This window comes from Fistularia commersonii, chromosome 6 (genome assembly GCF_037954325.1).
Source record: "Fistularia commersonii isolate RoL2024-O1a breed Wild chromosome 6, RoL_Fcom_v1.0, whole genome shotgun sequence".
Lineage (NCBI taxonomy): Eukaryota > Metazoa > Chordata > Actinopteri > Syngnathiformes > Fistulariidae > Fistularia > Fistularia commersonii.
The window spans coordinates 16,548,249-16,561,468 of record NC_141289.1 but is presented as its reverse complement, the minus strand read 5'-3'; the positions used below and the strand labels follow the sequence as shown (position 1 = coordinate 16,561,468).

The window sequence follows — 13,220 nt, the reverse complement described above, 5'->3', positions numbered from 1 at the left end:
AATAAACACACAGCCCAGCATTATTAAACATCAATTATTTTCCTGTTGTTTTTTTTGTTTTAAGTTCCAGTGATTTTATTAATGACTCAAATAGAAGACTTTAAAAAATGTTAGTGTTTAATGGTTGAAATCTAATACATTTATTGTAATTGCTTAATTATAGCAAAATGATTTGCAGATTATTTGGATTTAATAGAAGAATGTCAAATTTCAACATTCTTCAAGGTTAATATTGAAGATCAAATAGATCCCTAACCTTCAAAACATAGCCGTTGATATCAAGTATTTTCCAAACTTTTCACTTTACAAAAATCCTCTCTCCTGCTGGTTACTTGCAGCCCTTCAGTTCATCTCACCTTAAACATTAACTTCTACTGTTTTACCGCCTTCCCAAAGTCTGCTTCCTTTTGATCCGCCAAAATTGGACAGAATCTAACTCAACAATTTAGGTGATGTCTGACCTTTTTGTCACAAGAATCATTTTCACAACATTCACATGATCAATTTAAACCATTGGCACATTTAAGATAATCACCATGCAGGTCAGAGAATAAGGATAAGAATAGTTCCCCTGTAAAATATTTTAACGCCCGACATTTCTAATAATCTCATTTCGAACCAGTATTTCCTCCAGGCACTGACAGTCACAACCAAAAAAAAAAAGAAAAGAAAGAAAAAAAAAGCAGGAATGATCATTCTCTCTTGTCGGTCCTTTATTAACTTGCTTTGAATGTTTCCACTGGTTTGAAGATGTAAACGTTGAAAGTAGTGCTCAGCTTTGTTAAACGAGGCCCTGTAGAAAAGGATCTACCTAAATGTGTCCTGCTTTTTCTTATTCTATATTAACAGAGCAACAACCCAGCCCATATACACAGAAGTGCATTTATACAGGAGTCATGTTGATTAAATACATATTACAACCCTGTGAGAAGTACATATACCAGGCACACAGAAATTAAAGATTTATCACCTATTAGGAACCTACTTGCAGTAAACCTTTTTTTTGAGGATCCTTTGGGCTGAGTCACCTCTTTCCTCTAATTTGGGAGGATCTTGCCACTGTTGGGGCAGTTTGTTTGGTCCACTGTCGCTCGGTCCAAATGAACGCGTCTGTCGGAGCATCCGTGCAAAGGCTCATGGGACTTCCACAGTATATGAGGTCTTGCGGTGCTCCCTTGTGTTTCCTTGGGCCTCCGCTGAAGGGGGTCCCCCGAAGCCTAAGACATGACTCCAAATACAGGATTGTGGCGGCAGATGCTCGGTCCAATCTCCTCGTAGTCCTTCTTGGTGTGGCACACTTGGTAGAACTCGGGCTGAAAATGAAATGTCTAATTTGATTAGGCTGAAGGACACTCACAGGAAAAGAAAAAGGAAAAATGTTTTGTTTTAAAAAGTGGCATCCATATTTAGGATTTAGTTCAGGTGAAATTGGAGGCTTTTTTTTTTTTACATTGAAGTAAAAAGGCTCTTCAAATAGAGGTAGGTCCTAATTCTGGTACATCATTACTTTGGTTGACAAAGACGGGTCTAACATAAGTAATGAACTCTAACCCAACTGGTCCGGTGGTCCTGAACCCACAGTCTCCAGAACAGAGCCATTCCACTTACTTAGGGGAGCCCAAGTGTTGTATGGTATTCAATTAAATTCAATAGAAAGAGGGAAAAAAATAAATCAAATGTGATCAAGACAGATATAAATAGAACAAATGATTTCACTAATATGACCCACGCCTTATATGAAGGAAAGGTCAGGAGAAGATGTAGGGCTCAGTGATACTCACGGTTGAAGCCAGCATTGATCCTCCAAACCAGACAGCGTACCTCTGCATGTGGTGGGTGACCACCTGCACATCAATGGGCTTTGGCTGTGAAGAAAAAAAAAAAATTGACAAAGAACAACCACAAACAAGAGAAAAAAGTACTGACAAACAGTTAAAAATACATTTGTAACAATGGAATAGCCTCAGAAGACAAAACAGGAAACTATTACTTCTTATTTTAAATTTCTAACCCTGACAGACATTCTTAAGAAATATCGCCCTAAAGGGAACTGTACTGAATTATTTCTGCACCTTCAGCTTGCCGCCGCTCAGCTCTTCACTAATTTTAAGCCGTGCGTCGACAGTTCTTTTAAGGTCCCGCTGCAGGCGCCTGCCAAAGTCCCGGAACATGGTGGAGCCTCCAGAGAGAACAATGTTCTGTAACACAATCGACATGTTTACTTCATCATGCCATTACTTGTATCATGTTAGCTAAATTAACATGGAGACGGATGTGTTTTTGCACCTTGTAGAGAGGCCGTCTGACATCTATCGGGCAGTTTTGGATGACCTCATCCACCACCTCTGATATGGGCTGAGTGAAGTCTGGGTTGGCAAACTGTGAGAGAGAAAACATACAGCTTCTTCAAACCAAAGTACTGTTTTAATTGATATTCATTTATTTTTCATAAATAAATAAAAGTTAAATAACTTAACTATCATGATACAATTTTATCTGCAGCAAAAACTATGAACCCTGGAAAACTGAATGAAAGACAATTTTATTTATAAGAAAAAAATATAAACGTACTGATGTAAAGATGATTCTTACCTCAGGGTGGAAAAAGATCTCAGGACCCAGGAAACGCTCATAGCCAACATCGATATTGAACTCCTTCTTGGTGATAGCGTTGACACCCGTGTACTGCTTGATCCACTTTGAACCATCTGTGTCGTACTTGTTAAACTCCTTCACAAGGTCGGGACACACGTAGCTGAACCGCTCCTGCAGCAACATAGATATATTTTAGAGGTTTATGAATCATTGGCTGCTAACACTCTATAAAAACACAAACAACTGCATTTATGAAGCAGGACTCAAAGTTTATGGGAAAATATGTTAAAAAATTCAATTGCAAGGTCAAGATTCAAAGTGTTTATTGTCATATGTCATCTTCTATTCCTTTCAGCTTCTCCCTTCAAGGATCGCCATAGCGAATCAACCTTCTCCATCTAACCCCATTATCTGTATCCTCTTCTCTCTACATCTAGATCCATAAATCTTCTCTTGTCTGTCTCGCTGTCCCTCTGATGGACTCATTCCTGATCCTATCCATCCTGGTCACTCCCAAAAGAGAACCTCAATGCTATGAAATTCACCCCTTAGTAGCCAGACAAGAAATTGCATATTACTGACGGAGTTAAGTACCTAACATGCAGTATGCATGCTTACATCATGAAGCTGCACTATTATTACACATGGTGGGCATCAATACAGAAATATGGGATGCCAGCAATCACAAAAACTCTGTTCAAGAAGATTGTTCTTGTGGCTTGTTAGAATTGTGGTTGTACATAGAAAGCTGGATACAAAAGTTTTTTTTGGATGAATCCAAATAACTAAAGTGGTCTAACTGTTTAATAGTGATTTTTTTTGGATAACCCCCTTTTAGTATCCTCATAATTTGTATGGTTGGACAACATTTTTTGAAGTCTACAGGAGATACAGAATTAAATTATTTTTACTTCTATACATGTGGCTACAGGAGAAACTAGCTGTTAAGTAATCATCTGTGTCTAATGATTATTAAATTGCCTCAGTAGAACTTTGCAATTTCTACAATATCAGGTGTTTTGCATCAACATTCCAAACTAAATTCTAATGGCCATGTAGAAAAAAAATTAAAAAAATACCCCTGTCAATGAAAAAATAAATTGCATAATATTAGTTATGCCATATACTTACTAAAATATGAATTTGACAACTTGCACGCTCATTTAATCTCAGGAAGTTCCTTTTTTCAGTCAAGAATTCTCCATTTTTGGTCACAAAACAGCTGAAATACCATCATCACGCCTTAACCCTCTCAGGCTCAAATTAAGTTGGAGTTGCAGGAAAAATCTGATATTTGGCTGTCGCAAATCTGCAACATCTGCCTGGAGAAGGTTAATCACATAAATATGCATACAGACCATCATCTGTGTGGAGGCCAAGCAATTAGACCTGATGCTAAAAGGAAGCGGATTTCTTCAATAGGAAGCCCAGCGAACACACAAAACTTTTAAAGCCAATGTTTCCCTCAATGGGATTTCTGGGACGGTTCTGAATAACCATACATGAACGCATGAGGGAAAAAAATGTTTTGTAATGGCCCAAATATGAAGGTTAATGTTTGGGGGGGGGGGAAACTTACTTGAAGATACTAAGTTTTATCTGTCAAATCTGTCAAAGATATTATGCCTGAGTAAAAAGAGTTATTATTCGAGTATAATACGACGTTTACTATACTTAAGTTTAGTTTTTGAAAGTCAAAGAGAATGAGAATATTAGTGGAAGCAATATTTTGAAGGGTTAGGAATCTATGTCCATTTGGAGATTATGGATGTGACCAAAAGCCATGCAGTTTAGACATTAAAAAAGGATTTGAGGATTAATGGAAATAGAAGGCTTTTAATAAATGACCATCATCCAGTGACTCTTTTCATTTTATTTATGGCACAAACTCATGAGCCAACAAACAGCATTTATTCACATTATTTCACAAATACCAGACATTAGTCATCTAACGACAAATCTGATGATGCATGTCGCCCACTGTGTCTGTTAATGTCATCTCATCACTTCCTGCCTTCAAAGTGAACTATTTTGGTAAGTGTATCAATATCTGTGACTCACACTCCAAGAACAAAACTTCCTTAAAATGACCAGAGCAAGGGTGCAATTGTAAAACTGACGATAGCAGATAAGCTGCAGCAGGCTGGAGTTTTACCAAATTATCTTAACATCATTATTGATGGTGACATTTTTTTCCAGTTAAAATACAGGAATCATAAAATTTCCAATCTGGCAGCATAAACCAAAATATTTAGGTCACAGGGTTATATCTTTGACACAGAAATCATGAATACCCCAAGCTTTCACAGATATTGTCCAGGCCTTACATTCATAACAATTAACCCAGAATGAAACACAAGCACTGGTCTACCTTAGGTTTTGTCTTCAACAAAATGACAGAACACAAATCAAACTCAAACACTTCAGAATCACTTCTGAAATTGTGGTTTAAGAATTGGTGACTAGTCACTACTGTTGTACAAGTTTGAAGCATCATCATCTCTACCCACAGATTAAATACGGAGAGAAACACTGACCTTAACAGCCTTGGCCGTCTCCAGGGATTGCTCAGGAGGAATGCCAACCTCTCGTTCCCTAAGCAGCTGCTGGATAAAGTACGTGATGTCTCGACCAGCAATGGGGATGTGTTTGATACAGCTGCCAATGACGTAGCCTTCAGCCTGAAACAACAATATACGTTAGTTTAAAGAAAAAGGACATGATAAAAGGGGGGAAAAAAAAGGGAAACATACCACGGGGATAACATGTGTGACTCCATCCCCGCTGTCAATCACAGTGCCTGTCAGTGTCCGCTCCCCAACCTGTCTGGATGTCCAGGAGGCAGCCAGTGCCAGCACTGCCTGAGGCACAAAAGCATGATAAGTTACATCATTTCACAGCCTCACTACAGGGCAACTTGGCTCAAACCTCATCCAAATGGCTGAGTCCATTAAAATGGACAATACTGTATATCATAGTTGACAGTACATGATGAAACATAGAAGGAGGTAGTAAACTGGAATGTTTTGTATCAGACTTTTTTTTTTCTAAAAAACAATGTCCAGAATTTTTCTAAAGAGGTCCCTCTTAATTAATACTGCAATTAATTCTGTTTGCCATTGTACTCATTCAACCACTGGTTACAATTTTCTGATAAAGAATTATTTGGATTCATTAATGAAGGATCAAGAATACTGAAACGAAAAAACAAGACAGTCTCTGGATGAACACTTTAATCAATGCAATATTAGAAAAGTACATTTTTTGAATCTACTAAAAGGAATTTTTGAATTATCCATTTGGCTTGTTGATATGAGGGGAAAAAAATACTGGCTGGGTGGTAGTAGAGTTTTCACCTCCAGGACTAGAATTTTCATAAACTCACTTGAACAGCGATGTAGAGACCCGGGACATTGAATGATTCAAACATGATCTCAGCTGTGTACTCTCTGTTCTCCGGTGTATTTAGGGGAGGTTCTGTCTGTGGGAAAAACATACAAAACGCATAACAATGATCAGACAGTTCTCATTTTGCGGCAAAGTGGAGGTTAAACACAAGATAACATTGAGTAACAATATATTTCCATGCAGATACTATTTTAAAATACAGTAACTTCTTCAGAACATTAAGTGTCAGGACAGACCTCTTTTTAATTTCTAATCCAAAAACCTTCTTCTACTTCAAGCAATTTTGCAGTGTAGTGGTAACCAAAGTCACGAAAAAGGAATCATTTTAGAAGCACTTAGTCATCAGTCTTTCAAAGATGGTGCCTCTAACATCCTTAGTAAGAGGCCTGGCCTGGAAATGACCTCATTCAACTGACAGACACAGCCTGTGTATATGGCTAAAACACACGGCCTTATACTGCAATGCATCTACTGCAGAGGCTGAAGCTAAACAATAACAACACAGAACTAAAATAATTTTAATAGCATAAGTCAAGGCTGACTTGAGTGCAACTAAATTCTTCACGGGTGGAGGACATAATGTATAAAAAAGTTGGTCAAGAACCATCTGTGGATATATAGAGGACTAAGCAAAAGCTGCTGAGATGAAGCTGCCCTACTTGGACAACTTGAGTAGAAAGCTCCTATGCTGTGGTGTTTAAGGTTTTGAGCATCAGACATGATGCAGAAATTATTGCAAGAAAATACTGTAGGCAGTGTTTAGGAATTAAAATGGCAACAAACTGATCAACTCAAAACAAGCAACCTACCAAGTTTTAAAGGCTAAGGCTCATCTGTACTTCTGCATTATTATTAAGATTGTAGTTTATGGCCCTAACCTACAGTGTTACTTAAGTCTAATATCCTGGAAAAAATCTATTACCCATGAGGCAACAATGGCACACAACAGGGAAGCCTGGGCTACCTTGTGAAACCAAATTAAAAACTATATATTTTTCGTGACATTCAATTATACATACAACACATCATCAGTGAAATTTGACAAAAAATTAGCAAAAGGCAGCCATATAGCATCGCCATGGAAGCAGTTAGTGGTTTCAATGTCTTGCTCAACAACACTTGAGCAAGACATTGAAGACTACAAAGAATGCAAAAGTACAAGGAACGTAGGAAACAGGTATGTTCATTTGCAAGGATGACCAATCGAACCCCTGCAGCACAGCGGCCCAGGGAAAATAAAAACAGCCATCTTTTTATCTTTCCAATTCAATGTATTTCCACATAGACTCACTTTTTCTTGATATTTCCCCACTGTGGGATGATAAAAGGAATATTCTATTCAACTGTCCGGCAACTGTGTGCAGTGATTTCAGTCCAAAGCAGTGCTTTACATCTCAGCCACTACTATTCTAACTAAGAAAATAAAATAAAGCGCTGCATGGATCATTTCCCAATGTCAGCTTTGACAAATGTTCCACAAGTGTGCACAGTAGTTGAGTAGACAAAGCTTACCAGGAGGAAATAGTGATCTTCAGGTTCTGCCCGCAGATACTTGAAGATGACTTGCTCCATAAACCTTTCCATCAGGTCCCAGTCCTCGACAATTCCATGACGGATTGGCCACTAGCAGGGATATAAAATGACAGCATGGGTGCCTAGCAGAAAACTGGCGCAATGACACAGATGGACTGCTCCGCTCACTTTAGTCGCATATGATGGTTTATCGATGGCTTCATCCCCAATGAAAAAATCCAGATCATCCACCCCCTTCATCATCCTGCGCTGGGCCTGGTCTCCAACCTTTGCTGATTCTTTGATAGCAATACCTGACAATTTATAGAAAAATGTGATTAAAATGAATCACAAACATTCAAGGCGACCAGAAAATGTATGTCCCTTATTTTATACATCACAGAGGCATATGTTCGAACACAAAATGTAAAGATATTCATTTCACATCATCAGACTTTGAAAAATTACTACTAGTTCATACAATATACAATTTATAATTGATTAGGTTGATTTATTTTTTACTAATGTTGGTATTCAACTGATAAACATTTTAAATGCTGAGATAAAGTAATTTGCAGTTGAATTTTCCCTCAAAGTTTATACTGTTATATAGTATAAATTATCAGTACCTTTTACCACTGTTAACCAGTGTTACTTATTCATGTATAAATTAAATATTTTTTTTCTATTTCACATATTTTACTCTTACTTTTACCCTTCTTCCCTGATGTCTGTGGAAAGCATTCTGTTCCTGCTGGGTGAAAAGGTCTATACAAATACATGAGCTCAGCTTCTTCAACCTTTGATTTACGTGACCTTCTAATTATGAAACACATTTTACACTTATTTTTACACTACAATGTAAAATGAATGAATACGTAATTTCAAATAAAGCTAATGTATTAGGATTGACTGTCAGATTAAGCACATTATATGAAAAAGGCTCTCCTGTATTAATATAATGTCACATCAACATGTCAGATTATTTTCAACATATAATCCATCGCGTTACAAAGACTGCGGACTTACATGAGGGGATGATGAACTGCGGTTCTGTGTTTCCTGCATATCCGAGTTTCGTGTACCTACAAGCAGACAAAAATGTCAACTTTAAGGCTGAACGGGTCAAACCAGTATGTTGTGGCAGTTAAATTCGATAGTTTACTGAGATAAAATTAGCATGATGTTACGGTTCAGACCAGGAAGTAACATTAGCTTCAGCTGCTCTTACAAACGGCAATGATAAAGCCGTCTATAAATGACCAGCTTTGAAATGACCCATTTTTGTGCTTAAATTGGAAAGCGTTGGTGTGTTATGCACAAATATTGCGGACGGAAAAAAAAGGCAAACTGAAAAAGTAGCGTTAGCACCGCGCTGGCTAGAAAGCTAGATATCAGCAGGGCGTTAGCTGGAAGTTTGACAGCCGGGCTAACGAGGCTAGCGAGCATTCCGCTTTCTCACTTACCCTGTTCCACAGTCGACAACGCAAGCCGGTAGCCGACCAGCCATTCTCACTCGGTTTTAATCTTACAAAAGTCAAATGTTTCAGGAGACGGATTCGGGGTGATGTCCCGGCAGTATGTGATTTGAGTCCCCGCAGCTTCAATGAATAACTGCCACGGCCGATAACGGAGCGCTTCCGGGTTTTGAGATTTTGTTCTAGTGCAGACTCAGCAGGCCCGGAGGTGAAATACTGCCGCTCGGTGGAATAAAACAGAACTACACGTACAAAAAAACATAATTTATCCGTAATATGCATTTTTTTATTCCCAGATAAATATGTTTACCTAGAAAAACGCTTTTATTATGTTTATCCCCTTTTAGTGTCCCTGTGTAAAAGAAAAGAAAAGAAAAGAAAAGAAAAGAAAAGAAAAGAAAAGAAAAGAAAAGAAAAAAGAATTACAATGATAAACAAGAATCACAACTCTCTAGACACTCAATGAGAGCATGGAGGGTTGCTGATAAAGACAATATATGTTCAGGAACTGGCAGCACTCAATCCTGGCTCCAGAGCCCCTGAACATATTAGATACAATCCAGAAGCTAAGGAACATCGACCTCTTTGTCCTTCAGTGAACTCATCACTCACACAAGTATCTCTTCATCACTAAGAGCCCCGAAAAAGCCCTTATGCACTTGACAAAAATAAACCTCTTTTATCGCTTTGGAACCTGATGGAAACTCAATATCAAGAGCTGTGGCTGAAACTATTTGTTACAGCATTATCAGTTAAGTTACAAATATTCACCTAGTGCTACACTAAAGGAATGAATGCTACCTTTTTTTCATCTTTATTTTCTTTGTTTTACAGTGGAACTGAAGAAGGTCATGTCATGTTTATTGTAAAGAGGAAGCATTCAAAGCAGTGAAAAATGATAGATGCAATTCCTTGGAAAGCTATCTTTTGAGCTTTACATCAGGAGTAAAACAATCAAATCAATATGAAGTGGAGGCACAAAATGTAAAAGAAATGTTTAAAAAAATTGAAATTATATAAATAAACTATAATGGTGGCAAAAAAGGAGATGAGTACTTACAGTTTCAAAGAAAGATGATAAAGTACATGAACATTGCTTTGACAAATTAACACTCCTGACATGTATAAAATGTTAAAAACCTCAAGTCAATGGGTGAAAGGGTGAGTCTATTACTCTTTGGTAATATAATCAGAAGCATTTTTTCACATCATTACTGGATAGGGAATATATATATATATATATTATACACACACACACACACACACACACACACACACACACACACACACACACACACACACACACACACACATATACATATACATACAGCCTGCAGCAAATTATGTCTCCTGTGTGTTACTATTCTCAACACTAGGCGGCACTAGCGTTCTCTTTTTAATAATTACAGACGCATCTCACTTTCTTAAAAAGGAAAAAACCCGTGTTGGATTAAAAAGATTACAAAAATGACATTTTCATTCCTCTGAACGCTCTTCTTTATTTTGCTGACTTAATCTAATAGCTCAAGAGAGACACCTTTCGTCACAATTACATCTTTTGAATTTGGCCCGATGTATTTGTGATTTTTATAACATCGAGTTGGAAAAAATAAAGTAGTCTGAAGTAATGTCTATAGTAATTCAACAGATTACTTAATGTATTTAAGTGGTTTATCAACATATTTATCTGATGTAACCACTTTTCATGATTGGCAACTGCAACTGAGGAGCCAGTACACCCCTCCCTAAAAACACACACGCACACACATACACGCTCACACACACACACATACACGCACACACACACACAGACACGTATTAAAAAATAAATACATATATAAATAAATCAACATGCAGATCAGTTTTGGATCACCATGGAAATCTCAATCAGTTACAACCTTACCCAAGACCACCCCCTCCACATCCTGCCAATCCGCCTGCAGCTACTGACATTTTTGCATTACCACAGTTGATTTATAACAGATATACAGTATCTGTTTTATTAGTTATTTTTCGGGTAGCTCTGATTTTATTAACTATAATCTGTCATTCTACCTGTGTAAACTTAATATTAAGGATTTGAATATGAACACAATTATCAATTTTACTCATGGGTGTTATGAATATTATGCATCTAAATGACTTAGAAACAAGGGCTTCAGAAAGCTTCATCCTGCCCTTGTGAATTGACAATTAAGGTAGTCTGATCTCAAATGCAACTTAACATAAAGTTGAAAAAATGAAAATCGATATCACAGTGTAAAGACTTTTTTTTTTTTAAAGGTGTTGGCAACAGTTACAATGACAAAAAGACAGGAGGCAGAGCTAGAGGTTGCAGATATGAAGAAGCTAAGGCTTTCTTTGGGAGTGACCGGGAGAGATAGGATCAGGAATGAGTCTATCAGAGGGACAGCACATGTTAGATATTTTGGAGAGAAGGTCAGAGAAGCCAAATCGAGATGGTTCGGTCATGTACAGAGGAAGGATAGTGAATATATTGGTAGATGAATACTGGAATTAGAGGTCTAGAGGAAGACCAAAGAGAGGATTTATGGATATAGTGAGAGAGGATATGAAGGTAGTTGGTGTGAGAGGAGGATACAGAGAATAGGGTTAGATGGAGAAGATTGATTCTCTGTGGTGACCCCTGAAGGGAAAAGCTGAAAGGAGAAGAAGAAGATTAAAATTAACTCATAATATTAAAAAATTAATAAACATGTCTTAAATACTTAAACTCCTGAAAGATTAAGTAGTAATTACTCCTAATTAGTCACAATAAGTGGTGGATGAGGGTTGATGAACATCTAAGTTAAAAAGACAAAAAATTTGCAAAGAAGAAAAGAATGCCTCTCTTCTGTGAAATAATAAATGAAACATTTTTAACATAGTGCTTTCTGCTTTCTAAGAGACACATATTAAATTTGAATTTATTCATTCATTATTCTTCTTTACTGCTTGTCCTGCAGAGTCATTAGGGTCTGCAGACAATGGATGAGCAGCATAATACAGTTGGGATTGACCGCCACAGGTTGATCACTGTGCATCACATAGAGACCTGCAACCTCTCAATCTAATAATTGAATAGGGTTAAACATCAATAATGTAATCTATGAACAAATGAAATTGAAATTAAGTGATTTACATTAAGTATGTAAAAAAAACTGTCATTGTATTCAAAAATATACATTCACATTGTCACTAGCAAAGTCAGCTCAAAATGCGATGCAGGAAGATGTTCAGATGGCAAAGAGTGCAAAGAGACAAAGAGTGACTCTGCATTTTCTTCTCAAATTATCTTGTGTTGTTGTTGTTCTTGATACCTTCCTTGTTCAACTTTTTTTTTTTTTTTTATAAATTTACCTTCAATCTGCCCCAATTTCTACGAAAGCCATAACATTTGCATTCTGGAAAGGAACAATAAGAGTAACAATGGTTTAGTGAAGGTCAATATATATTTTAGAAGGGTAATCTATTTCACATTTTACTCCGATACTTATTACCATCTCCGTATCCAGAGATTTGTTTCTTCTTCTAGGCTACTGTTCATCATTCTGCTTGTTCGTTTTTTCAGCATTTAACTGTCTTAATTAACCGTACTTAATGGAATGAATACGTAATGGTGAAACGGCCTGTGTAAACGGCTTTGTCATCTAACCTAAGGTCACTGTTGAGGCTTTTTTATTTCTAACCGTCTCATGAAACTTGTAATTAGTTTTCTTTTAGTTCAACACTTTTATCATTTACAGTATTGGAAAAAAAACAAATATCATCTGATTCATCAGAACATAATGATGGAAATGGATGTTGATTTTTTTTTTGGTTTAACAATTTATTTTGTACTTTCGGCCTTTAGCAGTGAGTAATTGACTCTCTGGAGGTATGTTGTCTTGATGAACCCTGTGATCAGTACCTGCAACAATTTCTGCCCACCACAACCCCCCATTTCTGAAGGCTTACAAAGTAAACAAAGTAGATGAGATCAGGTCCCCCATCAACTGAAGTATTTCCATCGCCAGAGTCCTGATATGGCTATGTTTTTGTGCACACGTCATTAGAACCGGGCAGAGGTGGGCCTTATTATTTTTAATAATCTCTTGTTTTTGCTGCTTCTTAACCCCTGGAGAGCTGCAGTCGGCACTTCCTGTATGATCGTCTGTCCTGACTTTTCCTGCTTCCTCTGTGTTCAGACTTAATGATGCACTGTCATAACTTCACGCCTCACACGAC

The 13,220-nt window shown here is 37.3% G+C and overlaps 1 protein-coding gene across 1 annotated transcript; it reads right to left on the bottom strand.

Moving 5' to 3' along the window:
- Positions 1–48: 48 nt before the first annotated feature.
- On the bottom strand, positions 49–9,190 carry LOC147233524 (actin-related protein 3). The gene is made up of 12 exons (XM_086148432.1): positions 8,982–9,190; positions 8,545–8,600; positions 7,705–7,829; positions 7,516–7,626; positions 5,981–6,076; positions 5,349–5,456; positions 5,133–5,276; positions 2,593–2,766; positions 2,287–2,379; positions 2,073–2,198; positions 1,782–1,865; positions 49–1,313 (listed from the first exon to the last, which is right to left on the bottom strand). Exons 1-12 carry the CDS (start codon positions 9,023–9,025, stop codon positions 1,218–1,220), a joined length of 1,257 nt encoding a protein of 418 aa, XP_086004558.1. The 5' UTR covers positions 9,026–9,190; the 3' UTR covers positions 49–1,217.
- Between the last annotated feature and the right edge of the window lie 4,030 nt (positions 9,191–13,220).